This window comes from Ciconia boyciana, chromosome 1 (genome assembly GCF_034638445.1).
Source record: "Ciconia boyciana chromosome 1, ASM3463844v1, whole genome shotgun sequence".
NCBI lineage: Eukaryota > Metazoa > Chordata > Aves > Ciconiiformes > Ciconiidae > Ciconia > Ciconia boyciana.
Window position 1 is genome coordinate 59,127,275 of NC_132934.1, and position 24,204 is coordinate 59,151,478.

Sequence of the window (24,204 nt, forward strand, 5' to 3'; positions counted from 1 at the left end):
GGCTGTAGGGAATATGTGCCTGTGCTTTAACTATTGCTCTTCACAATCCAGCCTGCTATAAATCCACGCTGTCATTACCCACAGTTTAATACACTTGATATCCTGAATCATCTGAGACTGAAACTGCTGTACGGAGGTGAAATTTGCCTAAACTAGATAAAAGAATTGGCAGTCTAACTTATTGTCAGGATGTCCTGCTATGCTCAGTTTTCTGAGTTGGGTTTTTAATGTATGCTCTAGGGCATGTCTTTGCTGTCATGTAGATGAGCTATTGGTTCCAGCCACTACAGCAAAGACAGCTTTAGTGTTTTGCACTTGCTATTCAAGGTGTGAAGTGCATTTATGTCCCTTACAGGCTTAGAAGAATAATACAAACAGTAGCTGGCTGGGTGTTAGACTTACTTAGTAAGTAAAGTCTAAACACTAACTATCTTCATTTATGAGACAATATCAAAATAAGCTGTCTGTCCAAGTGCCAGGACTCCAGATTCAGCTGTCAAACCACTGGATTTCATAACATGCCACTAGGAACATACGTGTTTCTTTTCTGTTAGTCCTGATGTAGCATACATGGAGCCTTTGTTAGCTTTGCTGTCAAAAGCATGTTGGTTTAAAACAAATGTTTCTGTAACAGGTAGATATTAGGGAACAAAAAAATCTTTGGTACAAGATCCCCTTTGCAAGTGATTGGCAATTTACTTTGCTCAAGGCAACTAGAAGCTATTATGCAATGAGCTTTGATTGATACACGGTGAAAACTGAATTGATACTATGGCATTGAAAAACGTCTTTCCTGTCCTAGCACCTGATGCTGCTTTTGTGACATGCACCATTCAAAGAGTATGAATATATCGTTAGCAATGGATGGGGTGCTTCAGCATGTAATTAGTAATAGTTATGGTACAGGCACTTTCGCCCACATCCTGCTGCCCTTCATACATTATAATATATGTCTATATGGACTACAGACCTTGGTCAGGGAGCCAAAAGTGATATGGGGTTAAAGGAACAAAATCTTCCTTCTCTTAATTGGTTTGTACTCTGAGTAACTGTCTCTTTCCTGTGTTTAACAGTAGTCATTGAGGAAAATAGTGAATTTTGGCCCTCTAACAGAGAACAAATGTTTTATCAAAAAATATAGATGTTGTAGGATGGTGCGTTACCCTCAATCCTGTCTCCCACTTTACTGTAGTGATGTTGAGAATGGGTAAATTTCCAGGCTGCGTAGTCTTGCATAGGAGGGACAGGGAAAGTCCTGTGTCCTGAATGGGAGGTGTTTACCTGTGGTGTTTTTTCCCAAATTCCAGAAAGATCTTTGGGATGTTGAAAAGGGCCTCTTAACCATGTCAGGAAAGATAACTGGGTCATATCAGGGCTTTTGGAGATGTGTGACACTAAGCTGTTGTTATTGCTACTTTAAAAGGTCTGCTGAAGGTTATCTCGGGTGTTCTTCAACTTGGCAACATAGTCTTCAAGAAGGAGCGTAATACAGACCAAGCCTCTATGCCAGACAATACAGGTAACCAATCTCCTTTTCCCACCCCAAAGAAAAATGCAGAAAAAAAGCCTACAGGAAGTTCTTGCAAGTAGAAGAATATATTACGGTATGTAGGGAATGCTGGAGTCCTGTTTTCCTATAAGGTGAAGTATTTGTCAAAGGAGCTGACATGCTCCTTCATACAAATACCCACTGTTTTGACAGGCGTTTGCAGCCACCCATGGGCAGGAATGTGGCACTGTTCTTGTGACAGGGCTAGGCAGGAAGTACACGTGATGACCAGATGAAAGGGATTACTCTACTGGAATATGTAGTGTGTGTGTGTTTTAACCAAGCTAGGAATGATTGTTCCTATAAATCTATATTATCAGACTGAGGAATGTTCTTTGCTGACTTTGTAGGTAGACTTGTAACTGTAAGAGTAAGGTGGATAGCTTTGTGGTGGATATAAAGTATGTGTACATATTTTAATTGCACTGCCCATTGTTGCATGTATAAATAGTACCATGTTTCACATGATAGAAGGCTATCTGTTTCAAGACTTAGCTCTTAGACCTTCACTATAGATGTACTGCAGAAATACAAGAGGTTGCTAATTTATCTTTAAGGATTTATATTTTTGGCTATTATTATTATGGAAAATATGCTCTAAATGGTATTTTGGGGAGGAGAGTAAACCATTTGGGTTTTGGATCTTGAATCTGAAATACAGAGTTACCTCAAAGACTAATCAGTAGATGAAGACAGAATAATTAGTTTGATTAAGAAATTTGCTACTTGACGTATCTGTAAATTAATTACAGACTATGAACTTTCTAAAGCTTCCGTGTTACAACTTAGTGGTATGAGAGTATTGTTTCAAATTTACTCTTGTGGCTTCAATAACCTGTAGTATGGGTTGCAAGGTTTTTGGGGGGATTTCTTGGTTTTGAAGATACCTTTCTTTGTCTCATTAACCTGTTGTTCATTTAATGTTTTTTATGAGCTGTTTCATGACTCTCTTGGGAAGGCAGTTGCAGGAATGTTTTTCTTTTTTCTCTTGCTTTCTGTGAGAAAAACAAAAGAACACTAATCTCTTTGTTGTTTCCTCTTACCATCTTTAGCTGCTCAGAAAGTGTCTCACCTTTTGGGTATCAATGTGACTGATTTCACTAGAGGTATCCTGACTCCTCGCATCAAAGTTGGGCGAGATTATGTCCAGAAAGCTCAGACCAAAGAGCAGGTATGCGCTCTCTAAAAATGAGCGAGTACTTTAGTCTTTAATCTTGCTGCCACAAAGCTAACAGATGTATTAGAGGTTTCTGTAGCGTTTAATAACCATCTTTATGGCTGCAACGTATGGCAACCACACTTGAATAATGTAGTGTGCATATTGCTTCTAGTATTTGCTCACTTGATCTGTATAAAGATAGAAGCCACCCTGCCCCTGTAGCACTTTTTCTTATCTGGGGGGAGGGGGGCAGGGAGAGAATGCAACTCCCTAATTTTGGTGACTGGCTGTCCCAAGGGAGTAAGTTCCTCCAGTGCTGTATGCAGGAATGACATTTTCAAGTTGCTGTAATATAGAAAGCACCAGTTTTGAGTAGGTCAGGTACTAGGGTGGAAGAATCTGCTGCTCACCCTTGAAACTGATTGTAAAGTTTGTAACAGTCTTGAATCAGGTTGTGCTCTAAATTAAACCTGACCTAGGAGCTAGCGGCCTCCTGAATGGAGCAAAGCCCCTGTGCTTATTCACTGCATGTCTTCTTTATGAACACATCCTTATTCTCAGTCTCCCCCATAACATCGAAGGGATTGGAAAGAGAGTGAAGTCTAGAAATAGTCATAGGCTGCCTTTCCATTTTGATAATTAATTTCTTACTATACATAGTAAGTAAGTATTTCTCTGTCAATCACAGGTAGTGTAGTGGCACGGGAGGAGGGGATTGGGCTTCAGAAATCCTAAATTACAAAATAATTTAAATGCTTTTCTTTGGGCCTATGAAACACTCTATATTACTATAGTCTTTGGAAGTGACTGGGCATAATTTTTCTTTATTGAATACCAGGCATTGGTTTCTCCAACAGGCAGGGTCCTGAAATTTGGCTTTGACACACTAATTTAGTAAGACAAATTCTTTGCTCTTTTATGGAGTATCTCTGTGCCATCTACTTTTCATTGGGAATAACCTCTGAAATGAGTCTTGTTCAGTGAGTTTGGTGGAGTGAAAATCTCAGACTGCAGTTGAGCCGAAACAGTGTAATCTGTGCCTTCTTTTGGATTATAATGTAACTCCTGATCTTTGTCTTTTTTCCTATTTAGGCTGACTTTGCCATTGAAGCACTGGCTAAAGCTACTTATGAACGTATGTTCCGGTGGCTGGTTATGCGTATCAACAAGGCATTGGATAAGACCAAACGACAGGGTGCATCCTTCATTGGAATCCTTGACATTGCTGGCTTTGAGATTTTCGAGGTAAGGAGATGTCAGGTCCTTGCACTCAGCACAGTTTACCATGGGGCAAAGACCGCTGAAGGAAATAACTTTAAAACTGGAAAAGAATAGTACAGTTTTGGAAAGGATGTGTTCCACTTTTTGTTATTTGAGATCCCTGCTGATGTGAACTGTCACATAAGTTATTAACTAACTTAAGTGGTTCATTCTTTAGTATTTTATGTATTCTGCAAATGTTTTATCTCATTGCTCTATGTTCTATATTCTGGTGCTTACAACCTTTTTGGCATGTGCATTAGAATTATTTTAATTTTACAGTTCCAGGTGTTCTTGTTTCTTTATAGCTTGCAGCTTAAGAGTTTGCTAACCTACAAATAAGTCTTTTAGAATGTCATGTAGAGTTATGGATCACCACTGGACTTAAAATTTTATGTCCCATTAGTCTGTCCCAAGAGATTTAAGGGATGACCTGCTGAAACCTATTAGCATCACTAAAAATTGTTAGAAATGGTTGTTTCTTCCTGCTGATGAGTTTTGGAAAAGTCAAAGACAGGATAGACCAAATCGGATCCAACATAAATTCTGACCTATGTATGCTCCTTTCTGCAAGAAGCCTGAAAATTGAGGGTCAGAGTGTAGTTTCACATAGAGCTAAACAGGTTTAGCAGCAGCTCCTTGATGCAGAAAAGGAGTGAACTTACTTCTTTTCCCCTCTGCTGCTCCTGGCTGCAACTGCTTGTACTGTCCAACTCTCTAGCCCTATGGAAAATAGTTTCTTATGGTGTTTTATAATTGAATCAGTCTGCAAAGGGGAATCTGAGCATAAAAACTGGTGCAAGATAAATGTAGGAGAGGAAGAGCTGAAGGAAAACTGAGGGAGAGATGGAAAAGAGGGGAAGTGGGAGCTCCCTCTATAGGTGGCAGTGAACTGTTAGGCCAAACCATTATATCTATGAAACAACAGTTTTAGAATGGGGCTTTGCATTATACTTAGTCTGAAGCAACGACAGGCTGCCATCAGAAAAGAACTATCCTGCCATTATCCCAGCCAGGCAGCTCCTGTCAACCTGTGTTATGCTGGATCTAGTTCATGTGAAGCTGCAAGGTTAATTGGACCAATTTATTAACGGAATAGAAAATGAAAACACAGAAAAGTTGGCTTTTTTTTTTTCTCTTCCCACTCTCTGATCAGTCTGCCTTTGGTTTGATGGTTGCTGGATCTCATGAAAAGGAGGGGAGTGGAAATACATGATTAGGAATTACTGAAACATGGACAAAGTAGATCAGGACCATTCTCTTCAGCAGCTGCATTATATTTAGTGTGGTTTAACATGAAAATGCACCATGGGTTAACCTTGTCCATACAGTTTGAAGAAATCTGGAGATGTTGAAGAAATTTCCCTCACTTTCCTTGCTATGATTTTATATATGAGGATTAAAAAGGGACTTTCCAGTCCACATGCTTTTAGGAATTTGTCTTCAGGCTTCTGTTGCTTCCTCTTTCTGTGAAGAGGACCTGCCAGCTCTGAGTTTGTAGAAAACCGGAGTCTTTTCTGTTCTGGGTTAAGTAGGTACAGTAATTCTTCTGCTGTTTACAACTACAACTAAACATTCTTTTGCAAAGTCTGAGGACCAGTGTGTATAAACTTCCCTTAGGGATTGCAGCAGTAATGCAGTGGCACATGACAGGAAAGGCAGTTCATAAGCAAATGGGGTTATTGACAAAGGGCTGTCCACCCCACACAGAACACTAGCTTAAATTCTGGAACTGTAGATGTGACCTTTCGTGCTAAGAGAATAGTAGGTGTGTCTTCAAAAGCAACTGTTCAAACATCTTTCTGCCTTTTTCTTCATTAGCTGAACTCCTTTGAGCAGTTGTGTATTAACTACACAAATGAAAAGTTGCAGCAGCTCTTTAACCATACCATGTTCATTCTGGAGCAAGAGGAGTACCAGAGGGAGGGCATAGAGTGGAATTTCATTGACTTTGGCCTGGATCTGCAGCCCTGCATTGACCTCATAGAGAAGCCGGTAAGCTTGTTCTTCTACCCTTGAGCAGCAAGAAATGGCTGCACTAATTTTGTCATTGAGCACATAACCTCTATCTGTAGACTGGAGACTAGCTTTCTGGCTTTTGTAATCCTCTGCTGACACTGTGGTATGCTTAGAAGGAGAAGTGAACAGTTTCCTCTTTGAAAGTATGTCACCAATAAATCTGTTAGTATCAACTCTGTAGGAAATATTGCATGAAAATAGATCTAGTCAGCTACTTTTTCCTCTCACAAAATTGTCTTCATTTGTGTAGATCTGCAGGGTGCTAGATGTATGTGTGGCTTACCATAAGTAGTGTAAACTTCCTTACTTAACTATAAGTGTGATGAGAAGCTGTGAACCTCTGTTGCTTTCATTCTGCTCTAATGAAACTTGGAAATTTATAAATTTCATGGTAGATGTTCCAATAGTAAGGACTAGTTTGTGAAATGTTCTGCTATGGTCTTCTGCATTTAGATACCTGGATATTTTGAGAACAGCGTGATAGTGTTCCTTCTATTAAAAAGATTTCCCCCCCATCTCCCCCCCGTAAAACAGCCTAGAGAAATGTCATGGAAGAGACCTTCTCATAAAAATGTTTAGAATTGAGATGAGGATTTTGAAGAATTATTAACAATTTCTATTAGTATGGCAGTAGTTGAACTGATACTGCACAACAGGTGAATGTGATGGGGATCAGGCTTAGGTATCTTTTTTTTTAGCCATCTAAAGGTGTTAATTATTAGTATAGTCATGTATGTAATGATGTTTTGATGTTTCCCTTCTTTAAGGCTGGGCCTCCTGGTATACTGGCCCTGCTGGATGAAGAGTGCTGGTTCCCAAAAGCAACAGACAAAAGCTTTGTGGAAAAAGTTGTACAAGAACAAGGCACCCACCCCAAATTTCAGAAGCCAAAACAGCTGAAAGACAAAGCTGACTTCTGTATCATACATTATGCTGGCAAGGTAAAGAATTAGTAGCTAAAATGTGAACACTGGAATTTCTGCTATATTTTCTAATGTATAACCACTGCTTCTTAGAAATGGCTGCCTATGGGAAACCACTGGAAGACTTCACAAAGTTGTTCCATGGCTGTGGACCTGACGGCCTAAGAGGGTTTGCCTGCAAGTTATATATGTATAGTTGAAGACATGTCAAACTGACACCAGTTTAAATTTGTTCTCTGTGACTTGTTGAGATTGGAGGTACTTTTCAGAAACCTTGCATCAAGACTTCATCACTAAAAATGATGATGCACTTGGTTTTTGTGTCACACTCTGGGTGGTGCAAACTAGCATTGCAAATCCATTCCTTTTACTGACAGAACAGAACACGCAGCTGTTTTTTAGGGTTTGAAATTTGTAGGTATGCTTGCTTATACGGCAAATCCAAGAATGATTAGGTAATCTGTTGTTGATTGTGCAAACCTCAGTGCTACTTCTATAGATTTTGCAGGATCTTGTTGCATCTTGTGCTGCAGAAAATCCCCCCCAAGTTTCTTGATGTGTTTATCTTCTCCAGGTGGATTATAAAGCAGATGAATGGCTGATGAAGAACATGGATCCGCTGAATGATAACATTGCTACTCTTCTCCACCAGTCATCGGATAAGTTTGTGTCTGAGCTGTGGAAAGATGGTATGTAATTAAACTTAAATCTTATTTGTTTTCACTTGTTTTATGTGGAAGAGTTTGTTTGATCATCAAAAGTCTGTGATGAGCTGTGTTACTTTTTTCCCTGAAGACTAAGCCACCAAGATGAGCATTATCTGGAACATCCTTTCCTTAGATCGTGGTATGGCATTAAGAGTTCACTGTAACTCAAGAGAAAGGTTCACTTGCATCAGCTTACGTTAAACTTGCTGCATATATAGCAATTATTTCTCAAAACTGAGAATGCCAGGATAAAATACGAGTGCACCATTATGTCCCAGCAGCTTGCGTAGCTGCAACGCTCAAACACAAGATCTGAGGCTGAATCTACGTTTTCAGTCCTGCAACTAGTGTGTTCTTGCTGCAGTGTTGTTCAGTATTTTACTCTATCTTCTCTGGATTTATCTGCTTTTGAGTCTTACTGTTACTGTCACTTTCTGTGGTGGGTTTTCTTTGACGTCTCTGTCTGTTGCAGAGATGCAGAACGTTCAGAGAGCCTATTTCTATCAACACTTTCCTATTCTTCATCTAGAACCAGGTGACTGAGAAACCCAGCTGTTGTGTCATGTGTGTAATGCATCCTAGAGCCATGCAAGAAATGCTTCTGTTAACTTCTCTTTGTCCCTTTGTCATACCTGCTTGTCTTTCTTGTTCATTTCCTCTGCTTTGTGCTAGTAGCTCCTCACAGACTATAAAACAAAAGCAAAACTCTCACCTTGCAAGTGGATACAAGAAAAATATGGACTTACTCAGGTGCTAAAGGTTGCTCTTGCAAGACTTGCATAGGAACAGCTAAAAGCAAGTCCCTGTTAACTGTTTGAACATAGAGCTAGCAAGGCTGTATTTCTTGCAAGATTTGGAAGGATGATTTTTGAGTGCCTTTAAACTGAAATCCAGTTTAACATTGATTCTAGTATTGGGATTTGATTTCAGCTGCTGATTATTTAAAATAAAGTTAGTTTGGCAAAGGAACTCGTACTGCATGAAAAATGGCTGTCAGCGACTTGTGCCTAACAAGGCCTTTGCTGTCTAAGACTCCTTTTGACTTGAAATGTCAACTGAACTGCAGCTGATCAGTTTTCATTTATTGTTCTTAGCTGCATCTTCTGTTGCAAGTGACTGTCCTTTTTGCTATCTTGATGTAGATTGCAGGGCTCAAGATTTTTAAGAAGATTGTTCCAGCTGCAGTCTGGGACGCTCTTCTGTCGGTTTCTCTGTGATGTCATCTAGTAACATAACCTTCTTTTTGTTCTGATAAGACAACCTTGACCCTATTCTAACAGTTGCTCTAGAAGTGAGCAGTTCTAAACTAATATTAGGTGTAAATCAGAGTATCCTTTCTTGTTTCTTCTTTTGTAGGAGTTTCTCTTAACAGTTTTTTTTTTTTAATCAGAAGCCAGTTGAGCACAAGTTGATGTATTTTCTGAAGTGAAGATTGGGAGCCTGAGTGTAGGCATCAGCCAACCACTAAAGATAAAGTGAAGTAGTAGCTTGAAGCCCTTAATAAAAATGTGCTGGGGGTGTGGAAATTTATAGTGATACAGTTAGTTTTGGTTGGGTGGGTGAATTTTTATCTCTATGTAGAAGAGCAATGGGAAAAAGTAATGCTTTAGTTTCTTCTTCCCCCTGCTAATCTCAGATCTAGCTGGCTTCTATTGAAAAAAGTATCTGTGGAGTCCACCCATCAAGGTGATAGCTTCATCAGTGCTTGGATGTCACTGTGGCATAGTGGAGAAACTGTTGGGACAGGGAGTTCTGACTTTCTCCTAGTGGTATTGTTCATGTCTGTCATAGAGTATTTGTACTCCAAAAATAACTCAAACAGTGGTATCTTGAGGTTTGGTTTCTATCATGCCTTTTACCATGTTTGCTGAGTTTACAAGTAGATACGGCTTTTCTGATCACTGGTCATGACAGTTCTACCTGTAATGCAAGAGTGAAGCTGGGCTTTTTCTCTAACTGTGGCCCCTTCTGGATCAGAGTTAACTAATAGTTGACTCTGCTGGGCTAGCAGCTAGAACTCTCGGTTTGTTGTATTTCATTGTAACCTAAGCAAGCAGAAGCATCTGAAACTCACTTCTAGATTGCTCTTCCAGAGCTGCCATCCAGAGCATCAATAGAATATGTCTGGGACTAAGTTTGACTCCATTACTCAAACTTCCTGTAGTGAGCTGTTGCTTTTTTTTCCTTCCTGCTCCTATCCCTGCACAAATTCTGTACAGGAGTCGACATCTGTGTAGAGATGAAGCAAAAAGGATCCTACAGCTCCTCTCATTTATCCTCTTCTACCCAGATGTCCTTTGTACATTCCAGTGCTTCCTTTGTTTGTGGCAGAATTTTAACGCTTTTTCTTATGCTCTCTCTAGTTGACCGTATTGTTGGGCTGGATCAGGTAGCTGGTATGTCAGACACAGCATTGCCAGGGGCCTTTAAAACCAGGAAGGGTATGTTCCGAACAGTGGGACAGCTCTATAAAGAACAGCTGGCTAAACTGATGGCTACCTTGAGGAACACCAACCCCAACTTCGTCCGTTGTATTATCCCCAACCATGAGAAAAAGGTAAAGACAGTTACAACAGTACAGCCCATGCAGTCTTACATGGGCTTCCTGGGGCATGCGGCTGGGTTGCTATCTTTTGTCAGGTTTTGCAAGAGATCTTAAAGATGTCCTGTTTTCTCAGGATATCTTTTTAAGGCCATCCTAAATAACTGTATACTTACCACAGTTTTGGAGACTGATCTTTGCAGTTCTTAAGGTGGCATAAAAACTTTCAATTGCTTCTAACTGGAAAACAGATAACTGGCTGCTTTACAAAAAAGAGGGGGAGGCAAGGGAGCAAGCCCCTTTTACAAAAGCTTTGTGGTATTTATAAAATACGCTTTTTCGTCACTAGGCTGGAAAACTAGATCCCCACTTGGTCCTTGACCAGCTTCGCTGTAATGGAGTGCTGGAGGGAATCCGTATTTGTCGTCAGGGTTTCCCCAACAGAGTTGTATTCCAGGAATTCAGACAAAGGTAAGGCCTAGAAAAGAATCTGAAGCAGTCTTTACCCTGGCAAAGTTAAGACATAAGTGCAAAAACTGAAGTATTTTATTACAACTAGATTGCCACTGTTTTCAAAGGCAGCAACACAGAACATCTGTCCCTTGGTATTCCCTGGCACAAAGCCTCCCAAAAGCATCTTTGACTTCTCTAGTAAGCGTGTAGTTAAGGTGAGGCATAGAGGACCCCATCTAAGACTGCTGCTTCATACTCTGTTGTCTAGAGATGCAATTCTTTCTTGTAACAAGACCGTAAGCTGTCAAACTCATAATGCCATAGGAATGCATTACTGATTTTTTTGTTGTTGTTTTCAAATATACTTGTGTAACTAGTCTAATGCATTCTCCTTTTCAGATATGAAATCTTAACCCCAAATGCAATTCCCAAAGGATTTATGGATGGAAAGCAGGCTTGTGTGCTGATGGTAAGACATCCCAGAAACTCTACTTGAATAGAATAAACTTTATGGGTGTGGTGTGGAAATTGGAGTTGTGCATGTTAAATATATCTTGTACTTGCAGACCAAAATTCCAAAGTCAAATGTTTTGTCTGAGAGAAGGAGGGTGCAAAAAGCTGTCTCTTGGCTTCACAGATGGAAGCTTTTGACTAGCATGAGGTTCAATAATCCTAGGCAAAGAGAATCTTTCTGTTTCCACAGATGCATACGCTTTGAGATGCCAGCAACATTCATGGAATCAAAATGCTTAGAAGCATTAATGTTATCTTTAGCACATGCTTAAAGTATGAGCTTCAGCAAACTTTTTGTAATGGCCTGCTGATGACAAATGCTTTCCGTGAAGGCTCCAATTAATTTCTGCAGAATTGCCTGCTTCAAAGGGAAAGCTTTGGCTCTGTAGCTTGAAGTCTAGGGGAGACTGAATTGAATTTGGCTGTAAAGGATTCCCTTTCTTCTGTCTTAAAGGAGTATACCTTATTCCTCTTACCTAGTATAAGTGTTGACAGTAAATCCTTTAAAGGACAGGAAAGTTGGTTGGGGTGCCTTTTTCTGACAAAAATTAGGACTGGGAAAAAATAAATAGGACTAATCAACAGATGTGTTTCCTTTAGGAAAGGAAGAGGGCTCTTGGGACTAGGCATATGTTCCTCACAGCATCCTTGTAGTTCTGGGTACTTGATGTGGTGTTGTATTAAACAATGCTTTTTATCATATATTGTGTTTCTGGTTACCTCCATTTCATGCTGTGCTTGGCTGAGCTCCAACTCCTCTAATTGGGACAGGATGCTATTGGGAGCTAACAACTTTGGCCTGAGTGGCTCATTGTAGGGAAGGGGTATCTTACAGCCATGTGACACAAATACGTTTTGTGATGTTTCACATGAAGGAGTCTTTGCAGGAGATGAATTCTTCTCTCTCATTTTAGATCAAAGCATTGGAGCTGGATTCCAACCTTTATCGAATTGGACAGAGTAAAGTGTTTTTCAGAGCTGGAGTCCTTGCTCATCTTGAAGAAGAGAGAGACCTGAAGATCACAGATGTCATTATTGGCTTCCAAGCATGCTGCAGAGGCTACCTGGCCAGAAAGTAAGGACCATATTTTGTATAGTACATTATAAACATGTGTCTTTCTCCCATTCACGTACAAGTTTATCTTCAAAAAAAGCTAACTAGAAATTATTTTTTGTCAGAAAGGCCATGATTTATTTTTTGTATATAACAGTTGATGGTTGTTTTAGGGTTTTCTGATCTCTGTAATGCCAGACTTCTGGCACCTGCAAGAAACTCAGTGTGCTGGTATCCTACATACTACTAGAGCAGTAAAGTCTATTCCTCTTTATAGGAATACTATACAGCAGGGAAAGTTTTTGACAGAAGAGCTGCAAATGTGCAAATGAAAAAGTCTTAGTACAGTGCTGATCCAGGAGGTGTAGGATTTATCTTAAGCTATTAGGTAGGACTGCAAATGGTACAGTTCTAAAAACAAAAGTAGTATCTGTCAGATTGGCATGAAAACACACCTGTTTCAGATCTCCCTTTTTTGAAGTGAAAATAGTGAGGCTTTTCAGATTAGAAGACATTAGGGAAAAACTTTATTAAATAGGAAATTGAATAAAGGAAAGGATAACCACTCTTACCTGAGCAAAAAAAACCTTGAAAAGATAGAAGAAGTTAACTGGAAATTTTGCTGTTTTTTTAGGAGGGAACCTTCTAAAGTAAAAATGTAGAGGTATCTAAGAAAGGTCTTGGTGGAGAGAATTGTGTGCTGCTGTGGGTTCCTTTGTCTGACCTCCACTTACCTTGCAGAGCCTTTGCCAAGCGCCAGCAGCAATTAACAGCCATGAAAGTGCTTCAGAGGAACTGTGCTGCCTATTTGAAACTGCGTAACTGGCAATGGTGGAGATTGTTCACCAAGGTAATATTTTTCCCTTTGCAATTTTTGACAGTTTGGTTGCACTTTTTCAGCTTCTCGGGTTGAACCAGAGCACAAAAACCACTTCCTCTACAATTGGGCTAGCTTGTAACTACACCTTGCTTCATTTAGGCAGAGAATATCGTAGCATATTTTATAGCTGTGCAGTATGCCTGCATAAACCAAGCGCAAGGCTATATCCAAGTAATGTTGTGGAAAAGCAGAAGTCATCTTTTAATGCTTTATGCCTAAGAAGAGTAAGAGGATTGCTTGCTTTAGTGGTATGGCACTTCAAAGAGTCACTTACTACGTGGCTAGTCAATTTAGCTAGACAAAAATTATTAATACAGGGATGGCTTGCCATCTCTTACACCAGGGTTGTAAGAGCAAAGGAAAAGCACTGAGGTCTGATCTTGTTGTTAGACTTGTAGATATTTTGCCTTTATAAAGATAATGAACACAGGAAGAAATAGCCTCTTTTCTAAATGTATGGGATTTCTTGCTTTTTAGTCATGAGACTTGGCAGCTAAATGAGAATTGAGAGCAGAGTTTAAACTTTTCTTCTCTTTCCTGTTGAAATGACTTCTAACTGTTTTTGATGGGGGAGCACAGAGATGGATGTCATTTGTTTTTTGCTTACATTGACCTACCTGTGAATTTCCCCACTGTATGGCAACTTTTTTATTCTCCCGCTTATTACTACTTAGCCCTTGAGGGTCTGGAATTTACCCAACCCTTTCCTGATGCATCCCATCCTGGAGGAAAAGTTGGGCAGGCAGACAGTGTGTTATTGGCAGAGTAGATGATATCTAGTCCTCTATGATCCTCCCAGTGTTCACAACAAAACAACTGGTCAGTCCTTCAAATAAGACAGTTATCTAAAATGTTGTTTTATTCAATGCTTATCAAGTACAAGAGCATCTCTTCATGTTTTCCTTGTTCCTTATACATGTCTCATTCCCTTGGTTTCCTTTTCAGGTGAAGCCCCTTCTGCAAGTAAGCAGGCAGGAAGAGGAGATGATGGCCAAGGAAGAAGAACTAATAAAGGTCAAGGAGAAGCAGCTAGCTGCAGAAAATAGACTGAGTGAGATGGAGACCTTCCAGGCCCAAGTGAGTTTGCAAATCTCATGTGTAAAAGTAATTCTCTCTCTACCTGGCCAACTGCTTGAGAGCTCCTTCTTTGCTCTGTTAGTCTGATAGATAAGCTGCAGGATTCCAACTTGTCGAAATATGTGACTTGGCTGCCATCTTGTTTAATTTCCTTTGTCTGTCTTCCCAGCTCAGTTCCTCTAGCAGGTCATTTTGTACAGTGACCACCTATTGCCCTTCTATAGCCATTATGTGAAGAAAAGTCTCCTTTGGCTGAGTATTATAGCAAGCTGCTTGAATTCAACCTCGTCATTAATGGAATCCTTTCTGTTTGGAACATAGAAAGTGGCAGCAGGATTGTTTTTCTGTAGGGCTGATTATTACTTGTGTTACTTTTGCAGGGGAAAACTAGACAATCTCCTTATTTCAAATGGATATATTCTTGAGAAATTTGTTAAGACTGACGTAATATGTGGTTGCAGTGCATGGTTTGTGAAGGAGAACAAACACTTAAAAACTATGTTTTGATATTTAGCTTTTGATTAGCAGCAGGAGACTGCTGCAATGATTAAGACTGTAACTGTGGAACACAGGAGCACATAACACAGATTGCTAAGTGCTTAGGTAAATTGGAGCTTGTCTTATTTCTGGCTTTGTCTAATGTAGCTAATAGCAGAGAAGATGCAGCTGCAGGAACAGTTGCAAGCAGAAACTGAACTCTGTGCTGAAGCTGAGGAGATAAGAGCCCGCCTGACAGCCAAGAAACAAGAACTGGAGGAGATATGTCATGACCTGGAAGCAAGGGTGGAGGAAGAGGAAGAACGGTGTCAGCATCTGCAGGCTGAAAAGAAGAAGATGCAGCAGAACATCCAGGTAATGCCTTAGGAGTGCTGTCTCTTGTCAGTGAAGAGCATAGTAAGGGTTAGAGTGGTTCTTTTGTCTCAGCTTGGAGGGAAATGGGGGAGAGAGGTTTTTCTATGCTTTTTTGTTGTTGTTGTTCTATCTGTGGAAATAGCGATAGAATACAGTGATTCTGGTGCTGAGCCTGAAGTGTTCAGTCAGTCATCTGGAATGAGCTGTTCCATTCTTGAAGATGATGGCCACTTGACAAGTAATTAGACAAGTCTTTGCTTAAGCCAGGTGTTTTAGGAATGGTAGCATTCTTCTTCTTTGCAAAATAACATTATTTATTCTGCTAGAAAACTTGTTTGTTAGAATGCAGTATGTTGCATTAAGTCATGACAGAGATGTGACTTCTGTAAAATACTAATAATACCTTGAAGGGAAGGGTAAAGAAACCTTCCAAGTTCTAGCATTGCTACTGTGCTGTTACATTGATTAGTGAGTAGCACTGACAAATGCCTTGCTTTTCTGTGGGTATTGTGAAGGAACTAGAGGAGCAGCTTGAAGAAGAGGAAAGCGCAAGGCAGAAGTTGCAGCTAGAAAAAGTGACTACAGAGGCCAAATTGAAGAAACTGGAAGAAGATGTGATAGTTCTGGAAGATCAGAATCTCAAATTGGCTAAGGTAAGACTCGTGCAGCTTCTTACGCAGGCTGAAGATGCACAGGTGTTTCTCCTGGAGCCACCCACCAAAGGCTGACCTTCCACATATTATGGGGAAACTTTATGAATGAATTTAATCTTGTCTTTGACAACCCTGACCTGAATTTTTGAAATTAGCTGCCTGCCTGTATTTTTTACAAGTCAGTATTATATGATATTTAAATAGCCTTGACTAAATAACAATCCATGAGCAAATGTTTTCTGATACATTGTTATGCCAAACAGAATCAAGTTATTTCCTAAACAGACTTCCCTTTCAGCTTTGAAAGGGCTATCAAATACAAATCTTTAGCCATTTATTTGAATACCATCTGTAATCCTGAAAGGATTTCTTTCGTTCCAAGTTTCCTTGTAGCATCAGTAGACACTCATGACATTGACATCTTTAAGCACAGTCAACTCTGGAAAAATCTCCTGTAATTCCAGCAACTGCTTTGACACTGCCTTCTCAATTCTGCAGGAAAAGAAACTGTTGGAAGACAGAATGTCTGAATTTACAACGAACCTGACAGAGGAAGAGGAGAAATCTAAGAGTTTAGCGAAACTCAAGAATAAGCATGAGGCCATGATCACAGACCTTGAAGGTGGTTTTGGTTTTTTGTTTGGCCTTTTTTAAAGGCAGATCCTGCAAAGGACTTGCCTGTTTAATTTTAGGTGGTTTCTTGTTAAAATTTTTTGAACTTCAGTTTCATTTCCAGAGTTTTAGTCCTCTCCAGTTTCTGAGGGGTTAAAAATTAGTCTGTATGGTGTATGCTATTGATTGGTTTGATAGAGCTGTTCAGTGGCTGGCTGAAGGTTATGTGCCTTGTCAGCTGAGCCCTTGATCTAAATAAAAGTCCTCTCCAAAGCAGCAGGCCAATGGAGAAGAGAAGCTGGTTCTCTTTCTTCTCCTGCTGTGGAAGTGTCTCCACTTTTCTAATTCCAGCAGCATCAGTCTGTCAGGGTTAGTGCTGTTTCTGATATCCTGTTTGCACAAGTTCTTCAGAGTTCAAGCTAGAGGCACTTCATCTGGAGACTGCCCAGGTTAACACAGTAGGAGCCAGCCTATTTAGTTTCAGTAAAGGGAGAGCAGACCTTGTGTTCAGCATCACTTGATGAGTGCTTATGCCTGCGTGGTGTGGGTGTTGGGAGAGACTGGCGCTGTGCTGGCATTGTTTATTACAGTGAAAGCGGGGAAGGAGGTTTGGCTGTAAGATGAGGGGAAAGGAAATTGCCCAGATGTGTTTTGAGGGCAAAATATGGGGGCAATTGCATGTATAGGTCCTGATAGAATAATGTACTCCAGCTACAGTTTGGACAGTTGTATTATTAGGAAAGAGACTATTGCTTTAATAGGTTTATTGTCTCTGCTTGTACAACTTTCTTTGAGTATGTGTCATCCATGTAACTTAATGTGTCCCCATCTCCATCAGAACGTCTGCGACGTGAAGAAAAGCAGAGGCAAGAATTGGAAAAGACTCGTCGAAAGCTTGAAGGGGACTCCAGTGATCTGCATGACCAGATTGCTGAGCTGCAGGCTCAGATTGCAGAACTCAAAATGCAGCTGGCCAAGAAGGAAGAGGAGCTGCAGGCAGCGTTAGCTCGGTAAGAACCTGACCTGCAGGGTTCAGGGACCACAGGGTTGGGAATTATTTCTTGTCTTGTGTCACTTTGGAATAGGGACTAAATGGAATCTGTGGCTGTTACATTTCAGCCTGTGGACTGTTGAGGTCCATGTCCTCAGCATCAGAGTTCTTTGGCTGCTGCTCACTGCTACATTCTCTGTCAGAGCTCGACTATGAATGTAACGTGCACTGCACGTGTTTCACTGGAGCAGTAAGATTTCAGACGTGGTTGAAAAGTAGTGGCAACACACTGTCTCTCTGGTAGTTGCTATATTCATCTGTTCAGTAAAGTGTCAATTTCCAATGTAAAATGGTGCTTTCTCTTCTGCTTTCTTCTGTTGTCAGTCTCTCTCTGTCCCCTTCTTTAAGGTAAGTAATCATGCTCTCTCAAGTACTGGGAAATAGAACTTAGAATTTGTAGATGATATATGGATCGAAGTTTGAATGTAATATTGTAGAGCTGACCAACACCAGCTTTTTTTCTTGATTATTCTTGGTAGGACAGGTGGTTTTAATTTACATATGGTTTAAATCTGGCTCTGACCAGAACCCTATGTTGAACACAGGGTGGAAGAAGAGGCAGCTCAGAAGAACATGGCCCTCAAAAAGATCAGGGAACTCGAATCCCAGATCACTGAGCTGCAGGAAGACTTGGAGTCAGAGAGAGCATTCAGGAATAAAGCTGAAAAACAGAAGCGGGATCTGGGAGAGGAGCTGGAAGCATTGAAAACAGAGCTAGAAGACACACTAGATTCTACAGCTGCCCAGCAAGAGCTCAGGTAACTCCAACATGTAGCTGTGTTGTCTTATTTGGTTTCAGTTTTGACTTTTTCTAATAAATGCTGCTGCATCCAGTCTCTTACCAAAGCAAGTCTTTGCCTTTATCAGGGTAGGCTGATTAGCAGCCTCAGTGACTACAGAAAGAGGTAGTGTGCAAGCTGTAATCAAGACTGCATTACCTCACCTGATGTAAGAAAGTTAGTTTGTTCTCTAACCATAGTGTTAGTGCTCCCCCTGAAACATTCATACTTTCAGGCTATTACTTCTTAGGCTGAAAGTAATGCTGCCAGCTTGCACTTAAGAAGGGTGCAACGCTAAGTTCTAACTTTGAAAAGTGTCTTCACAGTTGTAGGGCTAAACAGACCTTGGCATTTTTCTGCATTAGAAATGCTGTTGGTGGATATACACATCTGTTTGATTCTCTCCTTGGCATCTAAATGGAATTTGTGAATTTTGCAGGTCAAAGAGAGAACAAGAAGTAACGGTTTTGAAGAAGACCCTTGAAGATGAGGCAAGGACTCACGAGGCTCAAATCCAAGAGATGAGGCAGAAACATTCCCAAGCTATTGAAGAGCTGGCAGAGCAGTTAGAACAAACCAAACGGGTATGTGGAACAGAAAACACAAGGCCAAAGCAGTCAACCTCCCTGAAATGACAGCTGCTCTATGACCATGTCTTAAAGCTGCAGAAGAACATGAAGTGTTCATGATACTAGGCTTCTGATACATATGCTCTTCTTCCCTTGGTAGATCATTTTTCACTATGAAGCATATATGAAGTTGTTTTAAATAGTTGCATTCATTCTTTTTTCCCATCAGGCATGTTATACTACATAGCCAAGACATTCTTTTCACTGCTAGTGCTTGTTGACTTGTACAACCTTTAATTTGGAAATCTGATGGTGCAAGACTATCTGCTGTATTGTTGTCTTCTCTGATTGTTAAATTGTCTCCTGCTTATCAGTGACAGGCTGTTCAAACTGGGTTTTTTTCTGAGTAAGCAGTCTACAACTTAGCTGCTAAACATGCAACATTAGCTTGCTTGTTTGGGGGGGGGTGGGGAATGTCCTCAGTGGAAGGATCCTGCCATATCTAAAGACTGAGAGGTTTTGCTGTTTCTTTTTTTTTCTCCAGGTGAAAGCAAATCTTGAAAAAACAAAACAAGCTCTGGAAGGTGAGAGGGCTGAACTGTCCAATGAGGTGAAGGTTCTTCTGCAGGGCAAAGCGGATGCTGAGCACAAGCGGAAAAAAGTAGATGCTCAGCTCCAAGAACTGCAGGTGAAATTTACAGAAGGTGAAAGAGTGAAGACTGAACTGGCTGAGAGGGTTAACAAATTGCAGGTGAGTGGCATGGGTTTCCCTTAGCTTCTGATTCAGTGTAGAGCTAGAGAGAAAAGGCTGTAGGATGGTACTTCCCCATTGCTAGTTCAAAAATCTTGTTCTTCTTGATGATAAAGTTCCTACAAAAAGCAAATCCATAGTTTGTTTCCCAAGGACTATGCAGACTCCTTAACTCATTGCCGGGGCAGGACCTTTGGATTGATGTCGCTTATCATGAGCAGCCCTGAGAAGGTGAAGAAACCAGTTGCCATTTGAGTTTTGTAAGCCTTAAAGTACCAGCATGTCTGCTCCCCTTCAGCATGCAGCAGTTTGTACAGTACAGTTCTGTAAACATTCAGCTGCTTGTGAACCTAGCGTAGCACAAACTGATGATTGTCTAACTAAGTTGGAAGACAGTGTCTTGAAGCTTTGTAATGTGGTTGATAGTGATGAGGGGTGGCTCAAGGGTGATGTGGAAATTTAGGGTTTTCTCCTTTCTTCAAGGGAACAGCAAATCCCTGTGATTCACATGGAGCATTGTCGTCTGCCTTCTCCTTTATGGAGGGCTGTCATTAAAAGTTGATCATTGCTGGTGTGTGCACTATCTTCTGGAGAGTGAAAATGTAATTTTGAGACTCTAGATATAGTCCCGAAGCAGATAGTATAAAATAGAAGAGAGTTAGTTTAACAGCAGCTTTTAAAATTCTTGCCAGGCTGTCTAAAATCTCATATAGGCCTTAAAAAAACCCAAACCAACCGAAACCAGAAGGCTGTTGCAACAGAGGTGATCCCAAGTAAAAATCCCTTTTTGACTTCTCATATTTCATCCCTGGGACTTCAGAAATGATGCATTCATTCCCCTGAGAGATGATATACGTGCCTTACTGTTGAGAGGTGCCTCGGTTTTCACTTTTTGGGTCTCGTACCTGCTCAGCTGTTCCTGGCTTTGTTTTTGCTGATGCATTTAATAACTGATACTCTGATCTCTCCTTCAGGTCGAGTTGGACAATGTCACAGGTCTTTTGAACCAGTCTGACAGCAAATCAATCAAATTAGCAAAAGACTTCTCTGCTCTGGAATCACAGCTTCAGGACACACAGGTGAGAGCTTTGGAAGCCAAGGCATCTGTGTGTGGTGCAGCCAGTGTCTGTTACAAATTCCTAAAGTGAGGAATCACTCTGAACACCATTAAATACTGGATATACAACACTTCAAAGGATTGGGTCTGGCTTTTCTTGCTAAGGGCTTATATTGCATGGTATTGAGAGCATTTCTACAGAAACAAGCTGTTTCTCTTCCTTCCACTTCCTCAGTATGTGGAACATATGTAACTTTCCCTGTCTTAGGTTTAGAAGTCCTCCTCTATCACCTTTCTGCTTAAGAGCTCTTTAATGCTAGAACTGCACTGGAATGCTAGGTTCTTGTTTGACATCTTCATAGTCAAGTATTTGGCAGGGTTTTTGTGTGTGTGTGATTAGTAAAGTTAAGCAGAAAATTTTATTTCCCAGTGGATGTTGGGGAAGTGATAGATTCAAATAATTTGGGTTTTTTTCAGGAAAAAAATCATGCTTAGTCTTATACTTTGTGAGAAAACAACCATTCACAGTTAATAGAATATGACACTTTTAGTAAAGCATGGAGTACCAAGCAGAAGGTTGGAAGGGAAAGGAAGAGTGTGCCAAACCTCAGATACTAACCTTGAACAGCCATTGATATTCTGTCTACTTATTACTCTTTTAAAAAAACAGACTCGAAGATAGTGCGCAATGCAAAAATTATGCACTAGTTTGAAAACTGGTCTTATTGGTCTCTACAGATCCTTCAGCTCAAGCACTGGCAGCATAAGTCAATAAATGTTGGTGCCCTAAGTTGGTAAATGATCAGTGTCTTACAATTCTGCTAAGACCAATGTTGTTTTTGACCATGCTAAATCACTTTAGCCTGTTGTCCATTTCTTTGATACTTGAATATGAGAAAGTCATGTAGCAGAGTATAGTCATGCTATTGTTGGAAAGGTTTTAATGCTTTGTGTGCTACTCGGAGGACTCCAGAAAGGACTGTGGATGGCTTGTGTGGTGAAGTAGTATACTTTAATCATTAGAGTGTACGAGAGAATAGGACCTTTCTGAAGATTTTGTTTCTATACTGACTCACTGGAAGACAATTATTTAAATTCTGTCTTCAGTTGTCTTATCTATGAAATAAGTTGCATACTTAAACTCAACTTCAAAAGTATTCATTCTGGAGAGAGTGGGTGAGGATTGTGAGCCTTTAAAGCCAAGGAGCAGTGCTGAATTCCACTGGGGTGTTTGCTTTATAGGAGCTGCTGCAGGAGGAGACTCGCCTAAAACTGAGCCTCAGCACTAAGCTGAAGCAAATGGAGGATGAGAAGAACAGTTTCAAAGAGCAACTGGAAGAAGAAGAGGAGACAAAGAGAAACCTGGAGAAACAGATCTCTGTTCTTCAGCAGCAGGTACAGAGTCTGCATCCCATAAACCAATGACTTTTGAGAGGAAGCATAAGTGCAGTTCTGTCTTGAAAGAAGTAAAATCTAAATGCAGAATTGACTTCTAGTAACAGAACCTTGCCTGGGAAAGGGTGATCCTGCTGATTTGGGTGGGAGAGGAAATGAAGAGAGGTCTGATAATCATACGAACTGCTTGTAGATTTCTATCCAGGAATTCCTTTGGGAATTCAGTCATATAGTATTATTTGAGGGGGCAGTAGTACCTTCAGAAATGAGCAGATTTATTTCCTCAACTTGTGGTGCCAGTAAACTACATATAGCGTTATCTGTGGCATGGCTTCACGTGTGATCTTTTCTGTCCTTCAGGCAATAGATGCAAAGAAGAAGATGGATGATGGTCTGGGCTGCCTTGAGTCAGCAGAGGAAGCCAGGAAGAAGCTGCAGAAGGACTTGGAGGGCTTGAGCCAGCGTTATGAAGAGAAGACAGCTGCATATGACAAGCTGGAAAAAACAAAGACCCGCCTGCAGCAAGAGTTAGATGATCTCACTGTGGACCTAGATCATCAGCGGCAGATTGTTTCCAATCTAGAGAAGAAGCAGAAGAAGTTTGATCAGGTATGATTTCAGTCACTGGGCATTCAGTAGGTGCATCTTATTGACAGGTCTGCTTTAAGAGTACCTAATCAATGCTGCTTGGAGAATGCATATTTATTTCTGAACTAAGGCATAGTATATAGAGTGGAGAAATAAGCTTTCATAGAAGTAAATTCATTCTGTTCCATGCATAAGAAGTTTAGTGATGCTCATTTTCCCAAAGAGATAACATTTATATCAAGACCAAGATCAAGTTCAAAGCGTTGTTTGCAGATCATCTTTGAGAGGAAGTTGGAAATAATAGGTTGGAGCCCTAGGGAATCAGAAGTTTGTTCATTTGGGGTCAGCACACTTATTAAAAGTGAGATGGCATGCTTCATTCTTTGAAGCTGCATTTTCTTGGTTCCTTCTATCCATGGCAGAACGCTATTAAGAAGGCACTAATGTAAAGACACATGTTTACTTTGTTAGAAAATTGTCAGTAATTTCTCAGAATACTGATGCTGTGCTCTTGTAGCTATTGGCAGAGGAGAAGAACATCTCTGCCAAGTATGCAGAAGAACGGGACCGCGCTGAGGCAGAAGCCCGTGAGAAGGAGACTAAGGCCCTCTCCCTAGCCAGAGACCTGGAAGAAGCCATAGAGCAGAAAGCTGAGCTGGAACGAATCAATAAGCAGTTCCGTGCAGAGATGGAAGACCTGATGAGTTCAAAGGATGATGTTGGGAAAAGTGTAAGTAAGAAGTTAAAATATCTGGGCAGGAAATGTCACACAGGTGACACTGTTAGTTTAATACTGCAAAAAGCTTGTGCTAGTGTGAACACAGAGGAATGTAGTAGAGAATACTGGATACATTGTGAGTTTGTGAATGTTATGTTTGTATTACATTAAGTGGGAAAGACGGGTTAGAAGAGCCTGGAAATGACCCAAAAGAGGTAGTGGCAAACTGAAAATTAACTGGTGTCATTGTGGCAGAGATGAAGGTATGATGTGAGCCTTATATGTAAAATACAGGGATTAGCCAGGCAATGGAAGACAGTAACCCCAATATTTCAAGACAAAAAATGTTATGATAAGCAGGAAGGAAAAGAAAAAATTCAGAGGCTAAAAAGTATTTTCTTGAATTCTGTCAGAACCAGGGGTCTCCAGCTCTGATAAGTCTGCAGTAGGTCAGGACTGGGCTAACAAATGCTTTTCTCTTTCTCCCCACCACCACCATACATGACCAGAACTAATAGGTAATCGTGATTCGCACTGGCAGCTTGCAGGTATGCAAGCAGCTGGCTTTGAGGGGTATGTCTGCCCTAATACAAGAGACAGATGCAGTGTTCTTGTATCCCATCTTATGTGAGTGGCTGTTCTTAGACTTTTTTGCTCTTAGGATAGGTGAAATTGTCTGCACTCTTTGAGGAAACCTCATGTGTGGTACTGTGCTGTAGGTCCATGAGCTGGAGAAGGCTAAGCGAGCCCTTGAGCAGCAGGTGGAGGAGATGAAGACACAGTTGGAAGAGCTGGAGGATGAACTGCAGGCTACAGAGGATGCCAAACTGCGGCTAGAAGTGAACCAGCAAGCCATGAAGGCACAGTTTGACCGGGACCTCCAGGGACGTGATGAACAGAATGAAGAGAAGAAGAAACAGCTGATTAGACAAGTAAGAATTGCTCTGTAAATCCTGAAAGTGTTCCGTACACAAAGGCACTTGTGTCCAAAGATGGTTAGACAAGCACTGCCAATCCACAGATTCTTGTTAATGGTAACTCTC

At 40.7% G+C, this 24,204-nt stretch overlaps 1 protein-coding gene across 3 annotated transcripts in view; it reads left to right on the forward strand.

The window, feature by feature from the left end:
• MYH9 (myosin heavy chain 9) overlaps positions 1–24,204 on the forward strand; it is a 71,842-nt gene that overhangs the window by 41,593 nt on the left and 6,045 nt on the right. For all 3 annotated transcript variants that reach the window (XM_072869975.1, XM_072869995.1, XM_072869985.1), the window contains 24 exons: positions 1,424–1,519; positions 2,602–2,720; positions 3,801–3,953; positions 5,790–5,963; positions 6,755–6,928; positions 7,485–7,599; positions 9,981–10,174; positions 10,509–10,630; positions 11,012–11,081; positions 12,040–12,200; positions 12,921–13,029; positions 14,005–14,136; positions 14,782–14,988; positions 15,504–15,641; positions 16,140–16,263; positions 17,092–17,263; positions 17,850–18,062; positions 18,523–18,667; positions 19,197–19,403; positions 20,378–20,482; positions 21,703–21,855; positions 22,216–22,464; positions 22,961–23,173; positions 23,881–24,093. In XM_072869975.1, the coding sequence (XP_072726076.1) occupies positions 1,424–1,519; positions 2,602–2,720; positions 3,801–3,953; positions 5,790–5,963; positions 6,755–6,928; positions 7,485–7,599; positions 9,981–10,174; positions 10,509–10,630; positions 11,012–11,081; positions 12,040–12,200; positions 12,921–13,029; positions 14,005–14,136; positions 14,782–14,988; positions 15,504–15,641; positions 16,140–16,263; positions 17,092–17,263; positions 17,850–18,062; positions 18,523–18,667; positions 19,197–19,403; positions 20,378–20,482; positions 21,703–21,855; positions 22,216–22,464; positions 22,961–23,173; positions 23,881–24,093 (3,758 nt within the window). The remainder of the gene's footprint in view (positions 1–1,423; positions 1,520–2,601; positions 2,721–3,800; positions 3,954–5,789; positions 5,964–6,754; positions 6,929–7,484; positions 7,600–9,980; positions 10,175–10,508; positions 10,631–11,011; positions 11,082–12,039; positions 12,201–12,920; positions 13,030–14,004; positions 14,137–14,781; positions 14,989–15,503; positions 15,642–16,139; positions 16,264–17,091; positions 17,264–17,849; positions 18,063–18,522; positions 18,668–19,196; positions 19,404–20,377; positions 20,483–21,702; positions 21,856–22,215; positions 22,465–22,960; positions 23,174–23,880; positions 24,094–24,204) is intronic.